Below are 26,637 nucleotides of genomic sequence, written 5' to 3' on the forward strand. Positions count from 1 at the left end.
AAAATAATTTAATTAAAAATAATGATTAAGATTTTAAGATTTCTTTTTAGAGAAAAGTTTGAAAAATCGTACATGAGAACGGTCTTACGGTAACATCCCTCGATGATGCTCCGTAGCACTTGCATGCTGGAAGAGCGCGCGGCAAACGGGGGTCCCAGCCGTCGTTATGGACAACGCACCCACGTGTCAACATCACGATGACCCAGCAACTCTCCGACACGTCAGCACCCACACAAACCTCTCTCTCTCTCTCTCTCTCTCTCTGTGTCTCTCGCTTACTATTTCCCATCCCCAGCCAGTAGTCCAATCTCTCTGTATATCGCTTCCCATGGCGGTCAACGGCTCGATGCTTCACCAAACAGATACACCGTGAACGCTGTCACTCACAGCGCAAGCGACAGGATTTCTGAGAGCTGAGAAGAGCGGTTTTTCGATCTAGTTAGGCGGTTTTTCGGGTGTTATTGTACGGAATGGGGCGGACGGGAGGTAATCAGAGGACTTACTCAGCGAATCACAACGACTACAAGATTCTAGAAGTGGTAGGGTATGGAGCGAGCGCTACTGTCTACAGAGCAATCTATCTTCCTTTCAACGACGTCGTGGCCGTCAAGTGCTTGGATCTCGATCGCTGTAATAGCAATCTGGTTAGCTTCTTAGTCCGGTTTGGAATTTTTGTTTAACTGTTTGGTTTGGTTAGTATTTGAGTGAATTTTTGGATTCGAGATGAGATCTTGTTTAGTTACTGGGATTTGGTTTGGTTTGTGAAGTTGAATTAAGGAGGTGAGGTGGATTTGCTTTCTGAGATGGAAATAGTGAGCGATAGACTTTTGAGGAAATAAGCCTTTTTTCTTCATGGAAATGGTTAAGTTGAATTTAAAGTTTGTTTTTTTGCTCGGAATTCATGGATAGGCTATTTGTTTTAGTGTGTTCAGTTTGGAGGAAAAGTCACCTGGGTTGTTAATATCTTTGAACCTGTTTTCTTGGTTTTGGAAGAAAAAAGCACTATTATACATGTTATTGAGTAAAAAGGTTTACGGAATGGTATGAGGCAGTGAATTTGTCTTGTTGCTTTACAGTATCATGCACGGCGATTGAGCTAGCAAAAGTGACCTTTATCGTTTAATTTTTCCATTGATGTGTGCACTTGAGAAGTTTAGAGATTTATACTATTCTACGTTACTAAGATGCATGCCTGATGTGAAGTAATGCAATAAAGATGAACCATATTTGTGCTAAGTGAACTTTTTTTGGATGTTGAGGTTGGATACTTGTACAAAGGAAAAATGGATACGTGAGGAGAACATTATACTGAGATACCTGTCTATGTATGTGTAGGCGGTGGGCTAAGTTTACGGAAATTTGTGACTGTAGGGTTTGGGTTGTGCTTTCGGCTTGTAGCTTGGGAGTGGTTCGATAAGGCTAAGGTTTTATTGCTGAAATTTGCTGGGTATTTTTGCCAATGGGCTTTGGACCTAGTGATACCTCCTCACCCTATAAAACAAGGGGCAGAGGGTGAGTTCATGGGTTCATTCTCATATGGGCTTGTGAGTTGTTTTACCTGTTGAGGAAAAAGAAAAAGATAAAAGATTAAAAAGGCCAAGGTTTGATGGATGAATGCTGCAGAAAATTGAAATTTGCTTGCAGCAAATTCTTGACAGTGCCTGTTTGTGTATGATAAAATTGGTTTTGATGATTTATTTGATGACTAAAGGCTTGGAAAAACATAGGCTTTTAGGGTTTCAAAAGTTTCATGGGGTTTCATCACCTCTAGAATGATTTTTCCACTAATGCATAAGGCTGCATGGCACCTGCTGAATCATAAATATTTGTAGCTAGGCAGTTCATGCACAAAGATTGGTGGTTATTGAAGCTAGGCAGCACCTGAACAGTTCATTAGACTGGGTAGTCAAAAATGAAAAGACAAATTGCTAACATGAAAGAGCCCCTTGTGTAAATGTTGGGGGTAAGGGAAGAAACTTGTGTTTGTTCGGGGCTGTGTAAACAGTAGCGGAATTAGTACCGATGTAGACAAGAAAGAAAGACATGTAGAAGAAAGAGGTGAAAGCTATCACAAGAACTCCAAAAAAAGCTCTCAAAATATTGCAAATATTTCGTTGATTTAATCCTCATAAGCTCCAGTAGCGCACACACATACAAATAAATTCTTGAACCTGAACTTTTTCGTATCTTCTTATTGTTCTTTCTATTATTTCTAATCTTACTTGGTTGCCTCTTCACTAGACTTTAAATAGTGTAATCTGTCGAAAATTAGTTGTTTCTGTTTCAGGTCAACTATATATTGTTCTAAATGGTGGATTACTTCTTGATGATTGTGTTGTTTTGCAGGATGACATACGTAGGGAGGCTCAAACAATGAGTTTGATAGATCATCCTAATGTTGTTAGGGCATATTGTTCATTTGTTGTTGAACAGAACCTTTGGGTGGTCATGCCATTCATGGCAGAAGGTTCTTGTTTGCACCTAATGAAGATAGCATATCCAGATGGATTTGAAGAAGCTGCTATTGGTTCTGTACTAAAAGAAACTTTGAAGGCTTTGGAGTACCTTCATCGACAAGGACACATTCATAGGGATATCAAGGTCAGTTGATTGTGAAACTTCAACATTAATTCACTATATGTTTTATTTTTGTTCTTCTACTTTTCAAGATATGCTGGGAGGGTTTCAAGTGAGTTTGTTTTGATACTGTTGTTACAGGCTGGAAATATACTACTCGACGCTAATGGGGTGGTAAAGGTCGCCGATTTTGGTGTTTCTGCTTGCATGTTTGACGCTGGTGATAGACAACGTTCAAGAAATACTTTTGTAGGGACTCCATGCTGGTAAGACATATTGTCAATGGATTTCACTTTTTTTATCCATGTGTTTGAGATTTCATCTTATCTTTTGCTTTCCAGGATGGCTCCAGAGGTATTGCAGCCAGGAAGTGGATACAATTTTAAGTGAGTTTTATTCCGTGTTGTAACTTTGAATAAATAGTGGGTGCCTTGAGGGGTGGGAATTGGGGCTTGAACATGTAGGGTGTCACTGTTGTTGGTTACAACCGCATAAATTCAACTTGATCTGAGCACCTCAACATACAACTATAGTATTTCTGTGCTTTGATGATTTTGCCATTATGTAATATGTTTAGTGATAGCTATTTATCTGTTCAACAGTTCCTAGGGTAATCTGGGCATAGTCTATTCTAGGTCAATTGAAGTTATGCATGGATTGGGTTGTGTGCATATTTACATGTCATTTCTTCGTGTACGGTGTATGTTTGTGGACCCCATAAGAGATGGTTCTTTAGACTTAGTAACTCTGGGATGATTGTGGAATTTTTTGAATGTCACCGTTATTACCTTTTTTTTTTTTTTTTGTGGATCTTTTTATCCAGCAGAAAGATCACTTTCTTCTGAGTGTTGTGGGATGTCTTATTTGTATTAAAAGCTAGTGATTTGTTGAGTAAACTATAAGTACTTTGATTGAAAAAAAAAGAGGCTTAATACTTGGTTTTCTGTCGGATTAATCTTCTATAGGGCTGATATTTGGTCATTTGGCATAACGGCATTGGAGTTGGCTCACGGTCATGCACCATTTTCAAAATATCCTCCCATGAAGGTATATATGTCTTGACAGTATAACAAGATTGTATAAGCATCAGCTTTAGAATGTTTTAATTAAACATCAGAAATATTCCTGACCTTCTTTTTTTTTTTTTTTTTTTTTTTTTTTTTTTTTCGTCTCATAGGTTCTCCTGATGACCATCCAGAATGCTCCTCCTGGACTTGATTATGATCGTGATAAAAAGTTCTCTAAGGTATTGATGTTCTTTCTGGCTAGAGTAGAAAACAACATAAATATGTGCTTTGCTCTTCTCTACTTGCAGTCTTTCAATGTCTTTCTCTTATAGAATAATATTCTAATTGGAGGATTTCCAGTTGTGATCAGTCTTTTAAAGAAATGGTTGCAATGTGCCTGGTGAAAGATCAAGCAAAGAGGCCAACAGCAGAGAAATTGTTGAAACACTCCTTTTTCAAGCAGGCAAAGCCTCCAGAGCTTTCTGTGAAGAAATTATTCACTGACTTGCCACCCCTCTGGGATCGTGTAAAAGCCCTCCAGGTCTGCCATTATAATACTGCAGTGATGCAGCTTTCACGCTTTCACCTGTCCATGTACACTTGTCTGATGACTTGTTAAAATTTTGCAGCATAAAGATGCAGCACAGTTAGCTCTGAAGAGAATGCCTTCAGCAGAACAAGAGGCTCTATCACAGGTGATAAATGTTAACCATTAATATCAACCCAAAGTTGATTTATCTGTGGTCATGGTGCATCTGGTGAAATTTGTTTTATTTTGGATTTGTACTTTGTATTTCTTCAGTAATCTTGTTCTTTTTTTGTTTTGTTTTGAGTTGTAGGTTACTTAAAACTCTTAATGAAGCTGATAGGTTAGAGTAAGTATTAGATGTTCTACAATGAGCAAACTTTATTTTTCCTCAATTTCTTGATTTCTGGTTACGTTTCGAGGCTTCTCAGAATATGTTTTGCTTCTTATCTTATCTTTCATAATCTCTCCATTTGTGAAAACCTCAATCAAGATGATCCAATAACTATTAGTGACAACTGCCCCATATTTGAAGAAATATTGAAGCTCTTTAAAACCATTGTAAAACATAAAACCACAATCGGGTTACCTATTCTGGGGTTGATACTATTCTTTATTCTGAAGTTGACCCAGACATATTTTTCTTCGATTGATATTAGATTAATCCATAGAAATCTATATTTTTGGGGGCAAGTGATTGAAACTATTAAAAAAAAAAAGGGTGTAACAGTATAGGTAATTTGCTTTGTTTGTCTTGGTGGAGTTTGTCATTCAAATACTAGTGACTAATATGTGCTATGTCGTATGTGTTTCCTCCCTCAAACTAGAATTAATTTAAATTAAAAATTGGGTAGACATTACTTTTCAAAACAGAGCATGTAACGACTCATGGAAAGTGCTAGCTACAACTATTATGTCACTCCAAAAGGATTAGTCAAACTGTAATTGGAGTTCACTAGAATCACTTATAAAGCCCAGTTTTACCTAATAAGAAACCAATATAGAACTTAGTACCCATAAGTACCTTTATAATATTCCCAACATGGGATTAACTTTCTAGGATATCGCAGTCTCTCCTACTCAAATCCATTACATCCTTGTTAGGGTCCATGTCATGCAATGCTTTAACACTACATTGTGTTGCTAAATTGCTCTGATACCATTTGTAACGATCCAGAAAAAAGGCTAGCCACGTATGTGTTGACACTCCAAAAGGATTAGTCAAATTACAATTGGAGTTCCATAAAATCACTTATAAAGCTCAGTCTTACCTAGTAAAGAACCAATGTGAGACTTCACAACTAGAAGCACCTTTATAATCTATCCACTCAATGTGGGAAATTCTTCTTCCCATTGTGGGACTAACTTTTTAGGGTGTCACATAATAAAATTGTTAACATCTTACATTTAGTGGTCAGAGATATGCATGTCTACATCAATAATTTATGGTTGGTGTTTATGCTTGTCTTGCCCCCATCAGAGTGAGTACCAACGAGGAGTTAGTGCCTGGAACTTTGATATTGAGGATTTAAAAGCGCAAGCATCACTGGTAAGCACAACTTTTTAATTATTATCAATTACCATGATATTTCAGATTGAGATTGTAGATATTGTTTGTTTGAGTTCTGTTAGTTAATATGAAGTAATTTTATTTTATTTTATTCTTCATTTTTGGCTAGGTTCGAGATGATGATGATATGTCAGAGATGAGGGAAGAAGATGAAAGCATGAAATATTTTGCCGCTGAGAAGGTATTAATTTTAAAATCACATCAGACATTTCTTTTTCTTCTTCAAGAGTAGTTCATGTGTATTAGATTTTTCTTCTACTTCTGGAGAAATGTATATCATTCTGATATTTCCTTTGAAAATTTTGATCTTAGGCAAGTGAACTTTATTTCTTGTCTTTCATTGGCAGGATTCAACTGATTGCCTATCTCATTTGGGGAAATTGAATTTAAACAATGAATTGATGCAGCCGGAGTGCAGAGGACGAACTAGTGTTGAAGAATTAACACAGGTTGACTGCTTGAATAGTAAGGAACAGATTGTGGATGGTGATTCACTGGAATATGGATGCCCAGAGAAAGTTGTTTGGAAGAAGAACGGTTCAAGCGTTGAGGCATCATCATCCACATCAGATAAGGACATGGTACAGGCCAAGACTAAAACCCAAACGGGGAAAAGTCGTCAAACTCAGAGTGGCCCACTCACGCCTGGTGCTGTGCTTAATCATTCATTGTCAGAGAGAGGGCGAATCTCTGAAAGGTTTGTCATTATTTGTTGTCTCTATAAAAATATTTGCTTCATTTTCTTTATTTGCTGTATGATTTAGTCATTGGGATGTGTTTTTGGTGGTTTTGATATGTGGCTGATGGTTAGTTAATTACTAGGAGTGAGAATGAAATTCAACCATCTACTGAGAAAGTGTACCGTGAGGTACGGCGGGCACCAAGCCTTAGTGGTCCTTTGATGCTACCAAACCGAGCTTCAGCGAACAGTTTATCAGCTCCAATAAAGCCTACTGGGGGTAATGAAATTATTCAAAATGAATCAAAGATCTTCATAATTATTGTCACTGCTGTTGTTGGCTACTACTACTTGTTAACTCAGGCTTACAGATTTTGTGGCATTAATTTTTTTTTTCTCTTATAGGATTCAGAGAATCTTTAGATGACAAGTCAAAGGCTAATCTGGTGCAAATTAAAGGAAGATTTTCAGTAACATCAGAGAATTTAGATCTTGTAAAAGTAAGGTTTATGATGATGGTATTTTGTTTCTCCCTCTCTCTCCCTTCTCCCAATCATTTTACTGTCACTAACTTCAAAATGTTCCTAGGATATTCCATTAAGTACAGTTCCACGCCGATCTTCTCAGGTAGGCGGTCAATCTTTACTTAAAAAATATTGTTGAAGTATCTATATTTAGTTTTCTACTTCTCACCTGGCGTTTTGTTTTTGTTGTTTTTAGGGATCTCCACTAAGAAAGTCTGCTAGTGTTGGTGATTGGATTTTTGACTCCAAACAAGTGGTTTGTATTTTGACTGCTTGCTCTCAAGTAGTTCTATTACACACTTAGCAATTATTTTTGTTTAGAACCACCATCATCTCATTAGTACATCCACTTGAGTAATCTATGTATATGGTAGAATAATTACTTCTTTTTCTGGTATTTCTTTCTGAGAGGAAGACTATATTTGATGTGCCTGTGTGTGCAATGTTATGTAATCATTAGATACTCCCTCTTTCCCAATTTTAATATGTTCTTTCTATTTTTGGACGTCCTAAAATAATTGTTCATTTGCTAAAAGTGAAAATACATACTTTGATATTTTCCTAAATTACCCTCAACTTTTCAAATAAAAAGAAAACATGATTTTTTATTTGGCATCTCAACTTCTAATATATAGTCAAGGGCATATATAGTTTTTTTTTATTTTTATTTTTTATGATTAATATATTGGAGATATATATAGTACAGCACAACCGTTAGGTATGATTTAATCATTTCAAATATTTACCTTTTATGTCTAACTTTTAAGTAACTGAATACTTGGCAGATTGAGCCACAGGTTGTGTTCCTATGATAATATTTATTTTCCCTTTAATTCATATAATGTAATTCTCTGTGTTTTCAGCCTATTAATCAGTCGCCAAAGGAGTTTAGCAACAGTAATTTACCTGCTTCACTTCTCATGCCTCACCTTCAGAATCTATTTCAGCAGAATGCAATTCAACAGGTAAAAGCAAACTTGAAAATGATATTATTATTTATATGTTTGATTTTGACCATAAGAAATTTGTTTTCCTTGCAAACTTAAATCTCTGATCAATGAAAGCTTTTACTAAAAGTTTGACCTGTATGCCAGGATCTTATAATGAATCTATTGAATAGTCTGCAATCAGCTGAGCTAGCAGATGGTGAGTATGATTCTTGACATAGTTACATGTTATTAGTGGTAAAAGATATCAAACATTTCTTTTAAATGGGTATCAAACATGTTTATACGAAATTCCCATTTTATTTCAGCTACTCAAAATGGAAAGTTGCCCCCACTGCCTCGCAGTTCAGAGAACAATGGAATTGTAAGTACATTTATCTATCTTTTTATTTCTGGCTAATTGGAAATTGTTCTATACTCATTTTCATTTGTATAAAAGAATCATTGAAATTTGCTGAGAACAGGTTATCCCTATCCTGGTATATACTCAGATTTTAGCTCTTCTTAGCTTTGGTAGTTAGTAGATTTAACGTGTAGGTTCCTTTCTTATTTGCCTATTGGTCTTTTTAGTTTTTGAGGGAGAGGAAAAAAAGAGGCTGGTTCGGGGAAGTACTTGACCAAATTTGATGATAAGCTCTATGTGGTGATAATTAATTAATTTCAATTTTTTATTAGAGATAATTGATTATTCATATGAATATCACTAGTATGAGTTTTCTTCGTGAAGAGCTTGCATGACTTCTCTCCAATCAAATTAGCATGAGGATCCAATGGCCAAAGTTTCAACAAAATGAGATGAGAGCAATAGCACGGGTGGATCAAAGTTGGCACTTCCTATCCTGTGTTTGTGTTGACCAATATATTTCCATCAAATGTAACCAGAGTGTGATCAGATCTAGATGATGTTTTCACTGATTATTTGGCATGTTGGATCACTTGAAGTTGATAGATACGATGAATTGGGCATGGTATTAGGTGCAGAATTGGGCATATATGATGAAAAGGCAGAGGTGGTGATGGGGCCCATGAGAGGACCTTATGGAACCCAGCTCCATTACCATGTGACAATTGTAGAACAAGTCTAGATTGTTGTTTCTTTGCTTGTCACTGAAAACAATCGAACCAACATATCGTGATTCACACTTTTCTGGTTATTCTTCCCCATTCTCTGATCTGTTCTTTTGACAGATTGAAACTGCAGCTTCAGAGAGGGAGCGTTTACTACTTATCAAGACCTCGGAGCTTCAAGCTAGGTTGGTTATCTTTAGTACTTCTGATGTCTTCTAATATTTTGTTTGTGTGTGTGTGTGTAGTGAAGTTTCTCTAATACTCTCTCTCTCTCTCCCACTCTGCAGGATGATCAATTTGACTGATGAGCTGACTGCTGAAAAGTTGAAATACATGCAAGTGAGTAGCTCAAGGGGGTTTTATATTTATTGTTGTTGCTTCTTTTGAATTACCTGTTTCCATGACTTCCAAGTATGGAGTTCTTAAAACAAGACAACTCACTATAATAGATTGCTTTTAGTTGGTGTTGATTGGTTGTTTAAGATCACTAGTAGATTAACATAACACATGTTTACTTTCCTCTCTGGCTATCTCCGTGCACGTTGATTAACATAACACGTAAACTTTCCACTCTGTTTATCTTCATGCAATCTTTTTAAGCTTAAATTGATGATTTTATCGCTCAACAGTTGCAACAGCAGCTAAATTCTTTATCCAGTCACGAAGAAAATGGCGACAGGAGGGAAGTGGATGCCTGAAATTCAGAAGTTCTGGTTAGTGTAAAGTGAAATTAACCGTGTACATCCAGGCAAGAGCTGTAAATCATATGCAGAAAGTGTTTTCTACATTCTTTGTCCTTGCCAAAAGGGAACTGTTTTGGCTATTGAAAGCAGTTGATAGAAGCAAGCGTGGCAATCCATGTGTCTGGATCTCTTTTGCCACCGTGTTTAATAAGTTTCTTTGAAGATTTCAGGCACCAAAGAGGAAAAGCAAAAGTGCCAAGTCCTTCAGCTGCTCCCATACAAATAGAAAGGAGCTCCTCTCCTGCATGCAGTTTCATGGGAGCTGGAAGTTGGCGGTTGATTCTTTTTCCTTCTCATTTCTTGCTCGATAGTCCTCATGAAAAGGGAGAAAGTTATGGGTGTTGATTTATAATTTATAGTTTTCGTAACTATAATATTAAAGTATTTTGTGTAAAATAAGATTTATGATCTTGTAAAGTTGGGATTGATTTATTATTTCTATTTTCCTTTTCAGCTCCTTATTTTTTTGGAACTCTTTACTGTTTTATATATGCCATAAACATTTTCAGTACTTTTATTTTTTGGGAATAGGATCCCCTCCATTTCAATTTCATAGTGAGAATTGAGAATTTTAATGTTGTTGTATTGTATTCGATTGGATGCCTTGATACCTTAATCATAAAGTTCAACTCGGATTCAGTTTTCTTCCAACATGTGTACTTGAAATGGAGAGGAATCAAAATTTAATGTTGTATTGTGTTCTATTGGATACTTGGATTCCATAATCATAGAGTTGAATTTGGATTCAGTTTTCTTCTAGCATGTGCAGGATTAATATCTGGGACTACCAAGCGATGTTGTGCGTAGGACCCAAGATGTGCCCAATCTTTGGAATGAACGTATTTACCAAAGGTCGCTTCCTCTTCCTCCAGCTACCAACTGGTCGGATCAGAGGATTTATTCTTTGTTTGAGATCCAATGGTGTATTTATTGTTGTACCTTAATCAATTAGTGATCACGCCTCATGAAGCAGAGGTCACTAGTTTGAATCTTGTACCCATGTTCTTCCCTTGTGCGGACATGTAAAAATTAATAATAATAATAAATGGTGTATTTATTATCGATTATCATGTCATTCAATAAAACAAAATTTTGATGGTAAAGGAGAGGCTCTGTTTTGTTAATGCTTTTTAGAAGGTGGTTCATTGCCCTGACCCTTTGGTTCGGTTGCCTATTCTTTGTGAATACACGAAATTGAGCAATTGGTAGAAATAGGTGGTGCGTATTAGATGAAGCAGCCCCCATAGTAAATTTATTTATTTATTTATTTTATTTTTTTTGTGTTCTTAAATCCCAACCACCCCCCACCAAAAAAGGGTAAGAATGATAAAAAAGTAAGCGAAGAGACATTGGCTTGGTTTTAGATTTCTAGTAATACACATACTCTTTATATGCATTTTAGAAAATGTATGTAAAAATCACATGCATTTTGAATAGATATTAATTTAATAAATTAAATTAAAAAAAAAATCTTTTAACTTAGGAGAAAAACTTTATTCTTGCAACAAAAAGGATTTAAGGTTTCATATTTTTAATTATGTTGGACGAAGTTCTTAATATTTTAGTTTTTTAAACTATAAGTAAAATTAAGATTATATTTCATTTTACTTATATAAGTAAAATGATAAATATTATATTTCCTTAAATTGTATGTTAAGATGATGAAATTTAAATTGTCAAATTAAAAAAAAAAAAAAAAAAAAATCGAAATTTTTTTTATCCCAAAAGTCCACGATTACTCGATTAGTCACATTTCCCAAAGCGCGAGAGACTAGATTCTCTGTATCCAAAACCCCTCTCTCTCTCTGGCTATGCGCTCATCACATACTTGGTGAGCCATGACTCTTCTCACAGTCACTTCATTCTCTTCATCCACTTGGCTCGATCTCAAGCCTCCTCTCTTCCCACCTCCACCGCCGCCCACTACTTTCCTCTCCTCCCTCTCCACCCTTAAACCCCACTCCCAAAAGGTAAAACCCATAGTCTAGCTTGTATAAAGTATTTCTCGGCAACCAAACAAAGAGTGACTCTATTAATTATTCTTTTGGTTTCTTTTGTTAATTATACAGAAGAAGAGGATTTGGAACAGAACGTGTAGAGCAGATTTCGCCCATGACGCGCCATTCGCTGCCGCAATCGGTGCTTGTATGCTCAGCTTGCTGGTTTTTCCGGTCACCGGTAAAGCTCCGGACAGTGATGGTGATTTGGGTTTTGATTTGGCTAATACGAGGTTCTCGGTTGTGGGGATCATTAGCTTTATCCCTTACTTCAATTGGCTGGTAAAATTCTTTTCTTTTTTCTTTTGATTCTCTAACTATTAAAATTTCTTGGACTTTTTTTTTTTTTTTTGTGGGTTATTAGTGTTGGGTGTTTGCGTGGCTGGATAGTGGGAACTGGCGTTATGCAGTGGTATACTTGGCTCCATACCTAAGGTTTTATTCTATAATGTCTTTTAAAGCTTTTCTTGTTTACCTTTTTGTATTCGAGAAGCTCAATTTTAGTCTTTGACTTCATTTGCTCAGTGTGATTTCGTGTCATTCATGCAGAACAAAGTTTCATTTGGTGTGATTGTTCGTTGATGGACCCGATAGAATGTGTACTTCACATTCAAAACTATTGTCTTCTTGCATGTGATAGATCATAATTGTCAATGGTCACTATGCTTGCCTGTTGGTGCATTGGCTCTACCACCTGGTTTAATGAACCATGTGATTTTTTTGATCTCTATGCTTCACGGTAATTCTTGTCAGACGAATGGTTCTGCGTCCTTGTTTTGTAGTTTATGAAATGTCATTAGGATTTTGAACATGCTTTCCTTAGAATAGCTACAGTTTTCTTCTGATCAGCAGTGAAATATTTCGGTGGTTTCTACTCTAATGCTGGTTTCATGGCCAGCATACATAATTCCGTTGAATATGCTAACTTTATGCTTTGAAGTTACACAGATGTAATTTGATGTTTTAGAATGTCTGGTATGCCTGATTACCTGATATTTTTAATGCTTTTCGGGTGGCATGCAATCTTCTTAACTGCGATTTGGGGCCATGAGATACATGATTCTTTTGATCTCCTAATGTATTAGGTCAATCTTGTCACTGTCGCCTGAGGAGAACTGGCTGCCTATTGTCAGCATTGTATTATGCATAATTCACATTCAGGTAAAACTTTATCAAATGTTGGGTGCACTGTTGATTAGGGGTTCCAAAGCACACAATTTTTCTTCCCCCCATCCCCTATTAAGTAGAACGGTTCCTTACCACATTTAACAAATAAATTAAATTATGAGCAAGCAAAATAGAGAGACTAAAGATCAGTAATATCATGGTCTCTTGGTTAGTAGTGATTCAATGCAGGCTCTTGAACAATGGTTTAGAGTTCATCATGATGGAAGCCCCTGAATTCTCGTATATATATATATATATATTTGTGATTTGGACTTTTTTCTTTTTTATCATTTTCAGCTGGAAGCAAGCATAAACAATGGAGATATTCAGGGCTTTCAATTATTTAGCAAGGCTGCAAACCACCTTGCATCAATGGCTAGAAAGAAAGACCATTCAAAGGGGCATGAAGGAATTTCTGAGGAGGTATTAGCTACTGAACCACGTTTTCTAGAATATGGAGGATTGATTTGCTATTCCTGTCTGACATAGGCTTTAACTTCTAATGTGAAGGGGAGGAAAGCAGAGAACATTAATTTGCCGTCTGCTGACGAATAATCAAGAAATGAGATTTCTAGAATATGGAGGATTGATTTTCTATTCTTGTCTGACATAGGCTTTAACTTCTAATGTGAAGGGGAGGAAAGCAGAGAACATTAATTTGCCGTCTGCTGACGAACAATCAAGAAATGAGATTTCTAGAATATGGATGATTGATTTTCTATTCTTGTCTGACATAGACTTTAACTTTTAATGTGAAGGGGAGAAAAGCAAAGAACATTAATTTGCCGTTTGCTGACGAACAATCAAGAAATGAGATTCGGAGGTGGAGCGTTCTCAAAAAACCATCAGAGGATCGTGAACCCTCAAATGAAGATTGGTTAGATGATGAGAAAAATCACTAGCAAGTCAGCAACTAAGCATTAGATATGAATTTTGATTGACGATAATGCAAGCTTGGAGAGAGAGAGAGAGAGAGAGTAATTCCTTCTAAGTAGACAACCCGAGTAGGGTTAAGAGCGCTGCATGGTTTCATCCTCAGAATGCATTTTGTATTCTACATCTTCATTGTTTATTTACTGAGATTTATATATTTCGATATTATGCTATAATGACATTTTACTGGTTGAATTTTGAAGCAAACATTGTACAAAATAGGATGAATGTGATCCTGACTGGTCTTGATGACAGCTTCTTGCTTATTATTATTGAGAGAAAATATTCAAGTAATTCATTGTCAAACACTTGAACTTCATAAGATCTTCAGGTAATCCATTGCCAAATCTTGGGATTCCAACCCAAGATTTATTCTAATCCTTCATTCAAACAGTAACATTAGGCCACAACCAAAAATCACCATCACGAGCTGTGGCCTACACCGCCCAATGCAATTACTCCCAGTTCTCCATTGTAGCAAGATCTGAAGACATAAATTTAGTATATGGGTAATGCTACTCTTTACACCAATTGCACACCAACTGACAAGACGTGCTTTTAATAATTTCTCACGTCAACTACTAAAAAAAAGGTGAACCACTTAAAACACACCACGGCAATAGGTGTAAAATGGGTGTGAAGAATAACATTACTCTTTGCATATATATTACACATTGTAGCTTGAAGTAGGACATGGATTATCACCTTGAAAATATGGCATTAGTATATGTGGACATCACCTTGAAGTTGATCTTTTGATAGGAAAAGGACTAAGTAGCCTCATCTTAAAACAATACTCTAGACCAACAGCAGCAAAAACAAAAAGAAGAAGATTCTCAGACACATAAACAGCTCCATCAAAAGCATGTGAGAAGAAGCTTCCAGTATTTAGTTCTAGAGGTGGTCCACTGGCCAGCATGGAAAGACCTGCATTCATTTTTCATATTAGAACCTAAAAGTAGAAAAGTTTTCCAAAATCATAGAATTTCATTAGAGTAATACTATTCAATAGACTATTATACGATTACTATACAACTTCATTATGCGACAAAGAAAATCAGCACTTGTAAAAAAAATAAAAAATAAAATAAAAAAATAAAAAAAAGGATTCAAGGTTGATTTTCATTATTGTGTTGAAATGCTTGAAGCCTTGCCCTATTGGTTACTTTTACACTACATTATATTTCATACCTTTAACAAAGCCAAAAGCTGCAGATGTCCCCGTCTTAAGCTGAACATTATCAAAGTCTCTTCTTATTGTATATCGAAATGTAACTCCAAACAGAGCACAGCTGACCAAGTTAATTGCTACAGGAAGTATGAGTTGAGAACTGCTTGTCACCTGAGTGAAGGAGATGGGCAGCACTGCAAGGGTGCCAACAAGGGCAGAAATAAAACCTGCTTTTATGGACTCCAATCTTTCCTCATTTTTGTCAATTTCTTTGCTCTCTTTCTCTACAAAAGCATCTCCATCTTCAAATCCATCCACATTTAGTGCTAGAGAGCGCTTTGCTTCTTCAACCTTTTCTCCTGCTTCTAATATCTCCCTCTGACATTCTGCAATCTTAATTGTGCACAGCATTGAACATTATCAGTAACAAGAAGTTTCTCAACAACTCAAATCAAGGAATCAAACAAAGAGCTGTCAAAGAAACATGGTAGTCTGTTGGGTTGAAATTCGCCGAAGTCCCTACACCGGCTTTGGCTGCACGAAGAGACAAATCCCCCACAATAGGGAATGTATGTGCTTGTGATGATAAAGCAATATCAAATTGTTTCAGAACCATATAATTTCAATAATCTTTTGGAAACAAGGTTCAAAATTGTTCCATCTTCACTCCACTGTAAATTGAACTACCAATAAAAAACTATATAGCCAATGATTGGATGATACAGGAGTCCTGATTCATCAAAGCATGACATTAGAGTGAAAACCCTCTTCTAAACCCTAAATCTAAATATTAATACAATACAAGCAAACTCAGACCGCTTCATTCAGGTGTCCAATAAGTTTCATTATGCATCATGCAGATTTTAGTTTTACTACAACCAAAAGATACCCATAATGTCCAAAATAAAAAGAGACCTTTTGCATAAAGAAATTTATGCTTTTACTAAACCCTAAAGCATAAAGAAATTTACAGCAAATTGTCTAAATTTATATTACCCACATAATGAAAATCATCCAAAATGTCTAATTCTTACTCATTAGTCATTACTTCAGCATAATGAAATCATAACATGTCCTCAAAATGAAGCATAAGCATAATTGGATTATGTGACAGACCTCGGAAGCTCTGCTCTCAAGCTGGTTAACGTATTCCCTCATCAGCTTGGCCTCAAGTTCTTGTTTTTCAATCTCCGCCAGCTCTCTCTTGGCCATCTCCACCCTCTTCGACGCCTTCTCCAACCCATCAAGCAAACCCCTGTTCTCTTCTCTGTTCAGCAGCTCCTGTACTCGCTCGTCCACTATACCCGCCAGTGAATCCTTCAGATTACCACTCTCCTCCGAGCTGTTGCATTTCACGATTACGAGCCGAGACCTTGAAGAATAAGAAGAAGAAGAAGAAGAAGAAGAAGCTCTGCGGAAGATGGGTGATGTGATGGAAAACTTTCTTGAAGAGAAGACAGTGTTGGGGTTTGGAGAAGGAACCAAAGTGGGTTTGATTGTGGTGGACATGGCGTCCATCAAACAGCTTTGCTTATCCTCCTTTTTCACGTTTCAAAGACATAACGAACACAAGTTTTGAGATATTTATGTTCCTTCATTTTGCTTTGAGTAATATAAATGGGTTTTCTCAAAAAAGTAATATAAATGGGTGCCCTTTTAAAATAGGAAAAGTAAAAAATATAATAAAGTCATTATTTCACTAAAAATAATGCTTAAAATTTTGAGAAAAAAGTTGGGGGTTTTATTGTTTTGGGTATTCTACTCCTTTTCCCTTAAACCCATTTCTTCTTCCTCTGAAACATTTATTTCTTCTCTTCCTCTTCCCGAACGAGTTTCAGCAGACCCTAACCCTCTCTTCTCTGTTAAAAATTCTATCTCCGACCACCGCACGCCTGCTGCCGACTAACCGTCATTCACCCTTGGTTTTCGACGAACCACGACCGTTCTTCTCCTGCTCTCTCTCTCCATTTTCGCCGTTGCAGGACAGCCCAGCCACCTACAGAGGTAAGCTTTTTTCTCTCTCTCTCTGTTTTTTCCCTTTCGATTACCTTGGAATGTAATACTGCTCAACCTCATTTTGCTTGATTGATGAATTTCATCGAACGAACGGTGCGTATCTTCAACCGGATCTATTTCTTGAATCATTCTTCTTGATTTGTTTGGTCACACTCCTCTGCTCCCTTCTTGAAATACATCTTGTAGAATCGTGGATGAAGAAAGACATTGATAAAGAAAGAATATTGATTGAAAGAATCTTGAATTCTTCTTGATTTCTTCCTTGCTTTATCTTTGTCACGAACCTTTTTTAAAGACATTGATGAAGAAAGAATATGAATATTGATTGAAATAATGGTTAAAATTGGAAAAGAGCAGATTGATTCTGTTAAATTATTTATGTTTGGATAATTGAGTCCATCAGTAAAAGATGGTATAATTAGCATGCCCACTATTCTGTCTTTTTAAATCAATTGAATCTTAATATGCCTAAATTTCATCCATATTTCTTGATAGTGAATAGGCAGCACCTACCAAGCAAAGCTTTATTGAAGAGGCTGGGTTGGTTCTTATCTTTTTTTTCTTCTTCAGTTTTGTTGAAATGGATTCTCAAGAGCAAGGAAATACATCTTTCATCGACCTTTTAAATCAGAATTATAATGAACCGATGGGATCTCCATGTCCAAATGTTCAAATGTATGAACCAGAAGTTGAGATTGGATCCAATGTTAAGAAACCACGACGTGGGAACTTTAGCATTGAAGAAGATATTCAACTTATATTTGATGATGCTTTTGGCTTTGAATATGAACAAGCCAATGAAACTCTTGTACAAGTTTCTCACGACCATACCCCTAGATTTGTTGAGTTTATTCAAAGGCATTTGAGCAGTAGAGACCGTCAAATTCATTCTCAGCTGCAATCCGACCTGGTGGAACACTTGTGGCAATTGCATGGCCAATCTTTAGAATTATTAGTTATATTGCATATATTTATTTTTGTTATTAATTTTAAGAATTAGTACTTGTATGTGAGATGAATGTTCCTCATATGTTTTTATTTTATTTATTTATTTTTTTTTATGAATGATTTCTATTTATGTGTTTGTTTTTCCCTTTAATTAAGTGTTGGCAATAATATAATAAAAAAATAATGAGAAATAATATTTTAAAGCAAGTAGAGAATAGAATAGAAAATCTGTTGGAGTGTGTAGTTAAAAAGCAATTGCTAAAATAAAGAGTTGTACTTTTTTCACTAGGTAAAATACCTAATGCTGCTGGAGATGCTTTAGGGCATGCTTGCGCTAACCCGAGGGTTTAACCAGAGGCTTTTCACCTTCCACAAGCAACTCACTCGTCCTCTCATGGCCACCAACGCTCCCCTGAAACCCTTGAAGCGCGTGGGCACCCACAACGGGAGCTTCCACTGCGACGAGGCCCTCGGCTGCTTCATGATTCGCCTCACCGATAAGTTTTCAAACGCTGAGATTGTTCGCACCCGCGACTCCCAGGTTCGTTTCTCGAAACGTTTTCCTGTTTGGCTTCCGAGAAAACGGTGGGAAAAGAAAAGCGAATTGAAAGAAAAAGTTGGAGTCTTTCTTTTTTGGGGGTAAAACATTACTTATAAAAAAGAAGTTGGGAGTCTTTTGGCAAAAGGGTGTTTGTTTTTTTTTTGGGATAAGTAATTATGATATAAAGGGGTGTTTGTCAAACCTGCTGTTCTGGGATTTTCATAAAATTCATTAGCTTAGTGGGTTCTTAGTCAGTAACTAAATGGAGCATTATTTTGTTCGAAGATTTATGTGGAATTGTTGGGTTGAATTGGTTTATGTAGAGATAGAAGTTTTTGTAGTTAAGTCTGTCTCTTAGGGACTGAAATGGAGGTTTTGTTTGAGTGTTCTACGAGAATGTGATTTTTATTTTAAAAAAATGGTTTTGAGGTTTGCAGGTGTTGGAGGGTCTCGATGCTGTTCTTGATGTTGGGGGCGTGTACGATCCAACTCGGGACCGGTATGATCATCACCAGAAAGGGTTTGAAGAGGTTTTTGGGCACTGCTTCTCCACTAAGCTCAGTAGTGCTGGTCTTGTCTACAAGGTAATCTCTCTGTTCAATAGTGCATATGGATGGTTTACTTGTGGTAAATGAATGCATCTAACACAGCTTGGTTTAGTGTTATTTGACTAATGATTTGGTCGCATTTTTTGAATTTTACGTTTATTTTTTGTTGTTGGTATTTTTTTTTGAGCGTTTTTTGTTGTTGGTATTTAGCATTTTGGAAAGGAGATAATAGCTAAGGAGCTTCGAGTTGATGAGGAGCACCCGGATGTGCATCGCTTATTTTTGGCTGTATACAAGAGCTTCATGGAGGTACTAATTTCTTACACATTGGTGGTATTTCTGTGCATTTATGAGATAAGGTTATTTCCAATATAGTTTTTTGTTACTTCCTCGGTCTTTTAGATAAAGATGCTTTGAATGACTTCTAAAATAGCCTAATATTTTTGGAAATATCACTAAAGATGGCTTCAATTATGTTGAATTCTTGTAGGTCCTAACTGGTGGTTAATGAGATTTCGGTAAATTTTTTATTTATGCTTGCAGGCAATTGATGCTGTCGACAATGGGATAAATCAGTATGATACAGACAAGCCTCCGAGATATGTGAATAATACGCACTTGTCTTCAAGAGTTGGAAGATTAAATTTGGATTGGATAGAACCTGATCAATCACCTGAGAAAGAGAATGAGGCCTTTCAACGGGCGATGGCTCTGGCTGGCAGTGAGTTTTTAGATGTGAGGATTTCTCATAGTTGATGGATGTTTATGAATTTGTTTTTTGTATTTTTTTTTTCATTAACACATTTACTTTGCCAGCCACCTGCAAGGGTATTGGGATTTAAAGGGTTCATAATTGTTGTTGTTGTTATTATTATTATTATTTTGCTCGTGCGTTTATGCATACAATATAACAACCTTTTTCAACTTTCAGAGTGTTCGGTTTCATGCAAAATCGTGGTTACCTGCACGGTCAATTGTAATGGAGTGTCTTGCAGCAAGACGGGATGTTGATCCTAGTGGAGAAATTATGGTTTTAACTACATTCTGTCCTGTAAGTTGGCAATACTTATCTCCCTCTTGGCCTATGGTATGGAATGCCGTTAGTCTAAAGCCACTTCAAATCCATATTCATTGATATTTGTCGGATGTTCATCCCTTTGATCTGCCTAATACTCCAATTATGTCTTTTTCTTCTCTAGTATAGGTTTGAATTTCTATAATTCTTTGTATTTCGTGTCATAGTTTTTTTATCTGGTAATGGTAGAGAAATTTAACAACCAGTGCAATTGAATTGCTTTTGATTTTTCTTGAATGAAAGCATGTTGTTTAGGATATCAGCTTCTATATTGTGGTAACCATATCTACATCAATTTTGTTCTCATTCAGAAAATGTTATGTGATTTTCTTGATTAAAAGGATGCTGCTTAGGATATCAACTACTATTATGGCAAACTGTAATGTCTATCAATGATATACTTGATGTTTCAGAAGTGTTAATGTGATTTTTCGCCCTACAGTGGAAGCTTCACTTATTTGAGCTTGAGGAGGAGATGAAGATTGACCCTCCCATCAAATATGTTCTTTATCAGGTAGTTATATATATCTTCTCCAATTTTTATCCTTTTTTGGGTCCTTCAGATGGATGGGATGTATTTTGCCCAAGTAGATCAGGTAGCATGATAATTTTTCGTATCATTTTTTTTCTCCTGTAAAGTTTGGAGCTTCAAGCTTTGAAAAGAGAGAGAGGAACTCTTTTATGTTTCCAAAGGAAATAAATTATCTATCATGAGAATATATGCATGTGAATAGAGTTTGGGGGATTTGTTTGCTTGTTAGTGTTCTAGCGCTTTTCTACACTTTTCTTGATCTCAGCCAAAAAGCTTAGAAAGGTGTTTCCAGCATTTTTCGGTCCAGAGGACAACTTTTGCCGAATCTCCTGATTCTTTGGTCCTATGCGATAAGAAATAAATGCAATTAGCTTTAAATGAAAGGTTGCTATGATAAGTTCTAAGCATACCCTGTTTAATATGGAGTTAATTCTCAGTTGTGCAATGATGAAGGGGAGTGAGAGAGAGAGAGGCAATGATATTTTGTTAACTATCATCAACTTGGTCTGTATGTTTGTCTCCCGTTGTTCTACTTAAATTAATTACTTTATATCACAAGGACATCAGATTATTGTCTCCAACCCTTTGTTTTTTTTTTTTCAACTTCTGTCGTGTTGTTTACCAATCTCGTTTTATATAAGTTTTCCCATATATCTCCATATGGCATATATTTTTTCAAGAGTTCTGAATATACCTATTGCAACACAATGTCCAGGATGACAGGAGCAAATCCTGGAGAGTGCAGGCGGTGGCAATAGCCCCTGATAGGTTTGAGAGCAGAAAGCCTCTCCCTGCTCAATGGCGAGGTCTTAGAGATGAAGAACTCTCGAGGGAGGCAGGTATTCCTGGTTGTGTTTTTGTCCACATGAGTGGGTTTATTGGTGGAAATCAAAGCTATGAGGGTGCTCTGGCCATGGCAAAAGCCGCTTTTAAGCTCTAACCAAAGAAGAACAAATTGCATCAGCATTTTAGCATGATATACCAATTTTACTTATGACTCTTTCCTTTTTATGTGCCTTGGGCACAAAATTTTATAGCCCCAAGTGAACTTTTCAGATCTTGTTTAGATTGCAGTCCCCCATACAAGACTATTTATAGACATATCTGTGATTTTCTTGGTCATTGTGATCAACTCGTCTCACAGAATTTTCTTCATCATGTATTATTTTCTGTCATTCTTCTTTTAACTCTTTTTTACTGTTGACTGTAAAACGAGAACGGTAGTAAAATGAGGTTTCATACTTTGATTCACTCCGGTGCTCATTATCAGCATCATCAGAGCCGTCCATCAAACGGCATCATTTGCTAACAGTTTTGAAAAACACACTTCTCTTAAAATAATTAACATACAATTTTACAAATACTTTCCAAATAAATTCTAAAAGGAGATAAGATTTCGTTCACCAACCCCTAAGCAATTGGAGCTGGTATCACATTGGTGTCTGGGGCTGTTGCCGTTGAGGATGTGAAGAGGTTTAAGATGGGTTTAATGGAGGGCTATGATGAGTGATGATGCTGATGCCAAGGATGGTAAGGATGCTGATGAGAAGTACTGGAGCAAATGAGTAAAAAAGAATTTAGAAAGGAAAAATTGGAATAATTTTTGTTTTATTAGCTTACTGTTGAAATAGAAATGCAAAATGTACTGCCATCTTTTCAACAATACCTTTGCAAACTGAGGCAGGGGTACTACGACTATTAAAAGTAATCTTCTTAATGGCGGATGTGACCACCGTCAATGGTTGATCGCGCCTTCGGGCCTCTCCAAGCCTACCTTAAGAAGTTGTGGGAGTGATGTGTTCACAGTTCACCGTGACTTTTAAACAAAAATTACAAATCTCGGGTTAATGTTAGTAAATATTGAATAACACTGTTTTTTTTTTTTTTTTTTTTTTTTTTCCTTTGAAAATAATTTAAATTTTCAATGACTTTTTCATTTGTGGGAATATTCAAATCACGGTGTGTTGGAGTAAATCCATGATTCTTTCTGATTTTGTGATAACGAAAATTTAAAGGAGATTTTATTTTCAATAGGTTTGGTGAGAAGATCAAATTGTGGGATTCTTCTACAGATTTTGAACTGCAAATAATTAGCAATTGGGTTTCGTGTCCTTTGTAGTATTTTTTTTTTAATTTTTTTTTTTTTTTCATACTCAAAAGATTTTCTTATTAAAATATCCATTATGACATAAATATCAAACTTCCTGTCCCACATTATTAAACAAAAAGGGTAAAGTCCACTTATTCCCTTAAATTACTATTCTAATGACAATTTATTCCCCAAATTATCAATTGCGATAATTTACTCTCAAAACTACAAAAACAATGACAATGTATCCCCAATATTAACAAAGTGACGAAATTACTCATATATAATTTACAATAAAATTTTTTTTAAAAAAAAACCCTTAAAATTTTGAAAAATAAATAAATTTTAGTATTTTTGTTTTTATTTTAATAAGGGTAATTTCGTTATTTTGTTAAAGTAGGAGTACATTGTCATTGTTTTGGTAGTTTAGAGGGTAAATTGTTGCAATTGATAGTTTGGAGGATAAATTGTCATTAGGGTGATAGTTTAAGGGGGTTAAGTGGACTTTACTCAAACAAAAATGAAACAATTCCACTCTAAACGCAGCATTTAGTGTAATCAATTAAAGCTAAAGAAATGATTAAATTTGGTAGCCAGTATTCAGGAAGCTACTTTTTTTCTTTCTTCCTTACCTTTGAAACAATAATAAAAATTTGGATAAAATTACCCATTAAACTATCACTTAATTGACAATATTGAGAATATGAGAATAAATACTATTTTATAAATGAGAGAGAGAGAGAGAGAGGGAGCAGTTTGTTAAAAACACGTTTGTTTTGTTTAAAAAAATTACATTTTTTATTTTTTTATTTTTTTAAATAATCACTTAGCATCTCCTCCTAGCTTTGCACGCCTCTGAAGCTTCCAGTTTGAATGGAAAATCTGAGAACTTCCACGTACGCTTTTTCCGCTACCAACGCTTCCTAGAATTACAAACCCAACAAAGAAAGGAATCCTAAAACCCCTCCTATATAAACCCAACTCCCTCATAAGCAATCATCACACAATTACAGATTAATTTTCTTCCTTATAGTCATAGATATAAATCCTCCAATCCTCTTACAAAGCCACCACCATGAATTCCCTTTTCAGTGCCTTCGACTTCTTGTTTGCGGAGATTCTGGGTCAAGCCCTGAGGGAATCCTTCTTCCCTTCTGCACCCAAGGGCCGTACTGCTGGTGCTGCTGCTGCTAGTAGCAGCGTGAAGTCGCAGCTTGATGATGGGGTTGTCAAGAGAGCTACAGACAACGCGAGCAAGAAGCAACAGCCGTAGAAGGCGATGAGGAGTTGGATGGGCTCAAGTACTGTTTGGAGACCATCGTATATTCTTCTTAGCCTTTAGATTTGAATTGCGCCGGCCGTCCGGCCATGTCAATGTATTGGTTGTATGGCCGATGCGTGATATAGTGATAGGGAAAATACTAAAGTTTTGAAATTTTAATTCTTGTTCATTCTTTCGATCTAATTGATTCAATGGTTCTGATTGATTAATCTCAGTTTCTTGTTTCTTTAATTTTAATTCTTATTCATTGATCCACCCAACAAGGAAGAACACCATCACTTCACCGACTCCACCGTCTGATTTCTTGCTAATTAGTAATTAAAGTTTATTTTCTTTTCGTTTTTTAATTATTTTGTTTATCTTTTTGTGTAATACAGCAAAAGCTCATCTGAATCCAGTATGAATACTTCAACCAACCAACCAAGAGTTGGGCCTTTGTGCTAAACTACTAATTAGGCTCAAATTCTTCAAAGTTACTGTAAGAGTTCTTGAAGTATTTGAAGTTATCTTGTTTTTACTTTATCCTAAGTAGATTAGTTTAATAAATATCTTAGAGTAATAGTAGTTTAATTGCTTAAGGAGACTTATCTAGTTTCAATTATTATCCATTAGTTATTTGAAAAATATTTTAAGTTTCCTCAAAATCTAGGTTATCTCATAATTTAAATTCTATTCTCGTTACGTCAAGTTTAGGCACAGGGAAATAACAAACCCTTTGAGAACGGCGGTGAGACCTCTTTGGAGTTGTTTTTAAATAGAACCGATTGTAATATTTTCGTGTTTGGTTCTCACTCAAATATTGTTATAAGGAGAGGTTATGACCACCACATCTATGATCTTGTGGAGGTCGGGGTTGAAAATTTCAAGCCGGGAGTAATTCAAAAAGATAAGAAACTAGCTCCACAGATTGGCAACTAGCTAGCTCCACAGATTGGCTTAAAACCTTTGATTTGGGGAGGATTGGAGAATGTAGAAGAGTTGAAACATTTGAAGGTAGTTTTGCTTGATCTGTTGCGGCCGGGGACAGTTTATAGAGAATTTAAATCTTGTGAGGTACAGTGATCTGAGGAGACGTGAATATTCACGTGGTCGTTGGGGGGCTTTTCAAGGAGACGTGAATATTCACGTGGATGCGAAGAGGTTTAAGCTGGGCCTGATGATGGAGGATGTGAAGAGGTTTAAGCTGGGTTTATTGGTGGACAGCTAGTGGAGGAAAGAGATGAAGAAGAATAAAATTAAGATATACTAGGAAACATAGAACTTAAATAATCACGTACTATTGTTGTATTGGCTAACTTTATATCATGAGAGCATAATAATGTTCAATTCAACTTGTATTGCCTGAATCAGTTTATTATATCAATCAGGTAATGTTAAGCTAGATTCAACAGGGTACTGTTAAGTTTGTCTTGGATTAAAACTCTTCTTCTTCTTTAACATTGCTAAGGTTGGGTTCTAGTCGGATTTTGTTTGGTTGATTGATTATTGATCCGTGCTTTTATTTTTATTGTATTTGGAGTTTTAATTGACTTGTCAAATGCTTATTTTTTTTATTTTATTTTATTTTTTTTAAGCAAATAAGGAGCGGGTACAAGAATTAAAGCACCAAATAAGGGGTGGACACCCCAACAATACATCCAAAACGAAAATTACAGTGCAGAAAATACACACAAATAGTAGGCAATGGGTCATAAATGACCCGGGCTGTCAAATGCTTATTGAAGCTGTAAAAAAGAGAGCTTTTACGCCGCTCTTTTATACTATACTTGTTGATGTGGCGCATTTTGACAGTCATGCCAAGTGTAAAAAGTAGGTGGCTAGTCGAGATTTAACCCTAGAAATTATTTTACCACAAGTACTGAAACATACTTTTGAAGTTCCAAACAATGCCTCCTCTTACATCTCACTACATCTCCGTTCTCTCAATCCTCAGGAAAAAAGTCATTCACTTTCACCACTACCGCCTTCAAATCCCAAAACTCCATGAGCATGAGCACACTCTAAGATGCCTCCACAATCTCCACCCCGAAAACCCTCAAATCCCGTCTCCACAATGGTGATACCCTCTACGGCTTCTTTTTCCTCAGCTTCTCTCCCACATTGGCCGAGATCGCCGACCTTGCCGGCTACAACTACGACGTCGTCGACATGGAGCATGGCACTCGCGGCGTCTCCAACGAGCTCTCCTGCCTTCATGCCCTCGCTGCCCTCCGGCTGCCTGAGAACTGCCCCGGCCACTTGGGATAATGTTAAGCTAGATTCAAATGCATGCAATGCATGGGTCAAAATTGGTTGATTCATAATCAAATACTAAACAAAATAATTCCTTTTTACAACTTCTTATATCTATATATGTTTGTAATTAACGCTGCAAATACTGAACGCTAGTTTAGAGAAGGCCAAGCTCCACTACAAATACTGATCAACATTCTCGGTGATTTCGAAGTACCAAACAAAAGACCCCTGGTCCATGGACCATGGCTACTCTCACCTGTTGCTTCATTCTCTCACTTTGAGATCTTCTACAAAGTATTTATCTTTGATTTGAGATAACTGATTACCCGTTACGTCTTTCCGGTTTTGAAGGCCTTGTTTGAAAGAAAGTACACGAGTAATGTCTTTGGCGGAATGAATTGTTTATTCCATGCAATTAAGGGAGATCGAATATAATCTCTACTCTAAATTAGACCAACTCCA

At 36.3% G+C, this 26,637-nt stretch overlaps 4 protein-coding genes across 10 annotated transcripts; 3 read left to right on the forward strand and 1 right to left on the reverse strand.

Moving 5' to 3' along the window:
* Positions 1-262: 262 nt before the first annotated feature.
* Positions 263-10,345, forward strand: LOC132173686 (Protein kinase superfamily protein). 4 transcript variants are annotated; one of them, XM_059585252.2, is made up of 22 exons: positions 263-644; positions 2,347-2,601; positions 2,719-2,843; positions 2,919-2,963; positions 3,543-3,624; positions 3,755-3,823; positions 3,955-4,125; positions 4,214-4,279; positions 5,591-5,659; positions 5,790-5,861; positions 6,028-6,377; positions 6,503-6,639; positions 6,765-6,859; positions 6,948-6,986; positions 7,080-7,139; positions 7,747-7,848; positions 7,978-8,029; positions 8,139-8,194; positions 9,019-9,083; positions 9,186-9,237; positions 9,528-9,611; positions 9,805-10,345. In XM_059585252.2, the coding sequence occupies exons 1-21, from the start codon at positions 471-473 to the stop codon at positions 9,594-9,596; spliced, it is 2,205 nt and encodes a 734-aa protein (XP_059441235.2). In that variant the 5' UTR covers positions 263-470; the 3' UTR covers positions 9,597-9,611; positions 9,805-10,345. The 4 variants fall into 4 exon arrangements, with proteins under 4 accessions (XP_059441235.2, XP_059441236.2, XP_059441234.2 ...); XM_059585253.2 differs by having other exon boundaries at positions 9,812-10,345; XM_059585251.2 differs by having other exon boundaries at positions 9,528-10,345.
* A 1,073-nt stretch (positions 10,346-11,418) lies between these two features.
* LOC132174643 (uncharacterized) lies at positions 11,419-14,284 on the forward strand. 2 transcript variants are annotated; one of them, XM_059586277.2, is made up of 6 exons: positions 11,419-11,611; positions 11,711-11,920; positions 12,003-12,073; positions 12,724-12,799; positions 13,103-13,228; positions 13,564-14,284. In XM_059586277.2, the coding sequence occupies exons 1-6, from the start codon at positions 11,480-11,482 to the stop codon at positions 13,705-13,707; spliced, it is 759 nt and encodes a 252-aa protein (XP_059442260.2). In that variant the 5' UTR covers positions 11,419-11,479; the 3' UTR covers positions 13,708-14,284. The 2 variants fall into 2 exon arrangements, with proteins under 2 accessions (XP_059442260.2, XP_059442261.2); XM_059586278.2 differs by having other exon boundaries at positions 13,316-13,627.
* A 135-nt stretch (positions 14,285-14,419) lies between these two features.
* LOC132174642 (homer protein) lies at positions 14,420-16,512 on the reverse strand. 2 transcript variants are annotated; one of them, XM_059586276.2, is made up of 4 exons: positions 16,026-16,512; positions 15,081-15,302; positions 14,930-14,969; positions 14,420-14,665 (listed from the first exon to the last, which is right to left on the reverse strand). In XM_059586276.2, the coding sequence occupies exons 1-4, from the start codon at positions 16,425-16,427 to the stop codon at positions 14,475-14,477; spliced, it is 855 nt and encodes a 284-aa protein (XP_059442259.2). In that variant the 5' UTR covers positions 16,428-16,512; the 3' UTR covers positions 14,420-14,474. The 2 variants fall into 2 exon arrangements, with proteins under 2 accessions (XP_059442259.2, XP_059442258.2); XM_059586275.2 differs by having other exon boundaries at positions 14,930-15,302.
* A 108-nt stretch (positions 16,513-16,620) lies between these two features.
* On the forward strand, positions 16,621-21,813 carry LOC132174641 (uncharacterized). 2 transcript variants are annotated; one of them, XM_059586272.2, is made up of 8 exons: positions 16,621-16,913; positions 18,163-18,414; positions 18,852-18,998; positions 19,173-19,271; positions 19,506-19,697; positions 19,894-20,013; positions 20,480-20,551; positions 21,285-21,813. In XM_059586272.2, the coding sequence occupies exons 2-8, from the start codon at positions 18,199-18,201 to the stop codon at positions 21,507-21,509; spliced, it is 1,071 nt and encodes a 356-aa protein (XP_059442255.2). In that variant the 5' UTR covers positions 16,621-16,913; positions 18,163-18,198; the 3' UTR covers positions 21,510-21,813. The 2 variants fall into 2 exon arrangements, with proteins under 2 accessions (XP_059442255.2, XP_059442256.2); XM_059586273.2 differs by having other exon boundaries at positions 18,196-18,414.
* The last annotated feature ends 4,824 nt before the right edge of the window (positions 21,814-26,637 follow it).

The sequence above is a fragment of the Corylus avellana genome, chromosome 3 (genome assembly GCF_965113065.1).
Source record: "Corylus avellana chromosome 3, dhCorAvel1.hap1.2, whole genome shotgun sequence".
Taxonomy (NCBI): Eukaryota; Viridiplantae; Streptophyta; class Magnoliopsida; order Fagales; family Betulaceae; genus Corylus; species Corylus avellana.

Excerpts from the sequence above, each read along its gene's own strand:
- LOC132174642 (XM_059586275.2), bottom strand. The coding sequence starts at position 16,427 with ATGGACGCCATGTCCACCACAATCAAACCCACTTTGGTTCCTTCTCCA. Across the intron at positions 15,303-16,025 it reads TTGAGAGCAGAGCTTCCGAG|ATTGCAGAATGTCAGAGGGA; the intron begins GTCTGTCACATA and ends TGCACAATTAAG. Across the intron at positions 14,666-14,929 it reads AGCTTTTGGCTTTGTTAAAG|GTCTTTCCATGCTGGCCAGT; the intron begins GTATGAAATATA and ends AAATGAATGCAG.
- LOC132174641 (XM_059586272.2), top strand. The coding sequence starts at position 18,199 with ATGCTTGCGCTAACCCGAGGGTTTAACCAGAGGCTTTTCACCTTCCAC. Across the intron at positions 18,999-19,172 it reads GTGCTGGTCTTGTCTACAAG|CATTTTGGAAAGGAGATAAT; the intron begins GTAATCTCTCTG and ends GTTGGTATTTAG. Across the intron at positions 20,014-20,479 it reads TTTTAACTACATTCTGTCCT|TGGAAGCTTCACTTATTTGA; the intron begins GTAAGTTGGCAA and ends TTCGCCCTACAG.
- LOC132174643 (XM_059586277.2), top strand. The coding sequence starts at position 11,480 with ATGACTCTTCTCACAGTCACTTCATTCTCTTCATCCACTTGGCTCGAT. Across the intron at positions 11,921-12,002 it reads TCCCTTACTTCAATTGGCTG|TGTTGGGTGTTTGCGTGGCT; the intron begins GTAAAATTCTTT and ends GTGGGTTATTAG. Across the intron at positions 12,800-13,102 it reads TATGCATAATTCACATTCAG|CTGGAAGCAAGCATAAACAA; the intron begins GTAAAACTTTAT and ends TATCATTTTCAG.
- LOC132173686 (XM_059585251.2), top strand. The coding sequence starts at position 471 with ATGGGGCGGACGGGAGGTAATCAGAGGACTTACTCAGCGAATCACAAC. Across the intron at positions 2,964-3,542 it reads GGAAGTGGATACAATTTTAA|GGCTGATATTTGGTCATTTG; the intron begins GTGAGTTTTATT and ends AATCTTCTATAG. Across the intron at positions 4,280-5,590 it reads AACAAGAGGCTCTATCACAG|AGTGAGTACCAACGAGGAGT; the intron begins GTGATAAATGTT and ends TGCCCCCATCAG.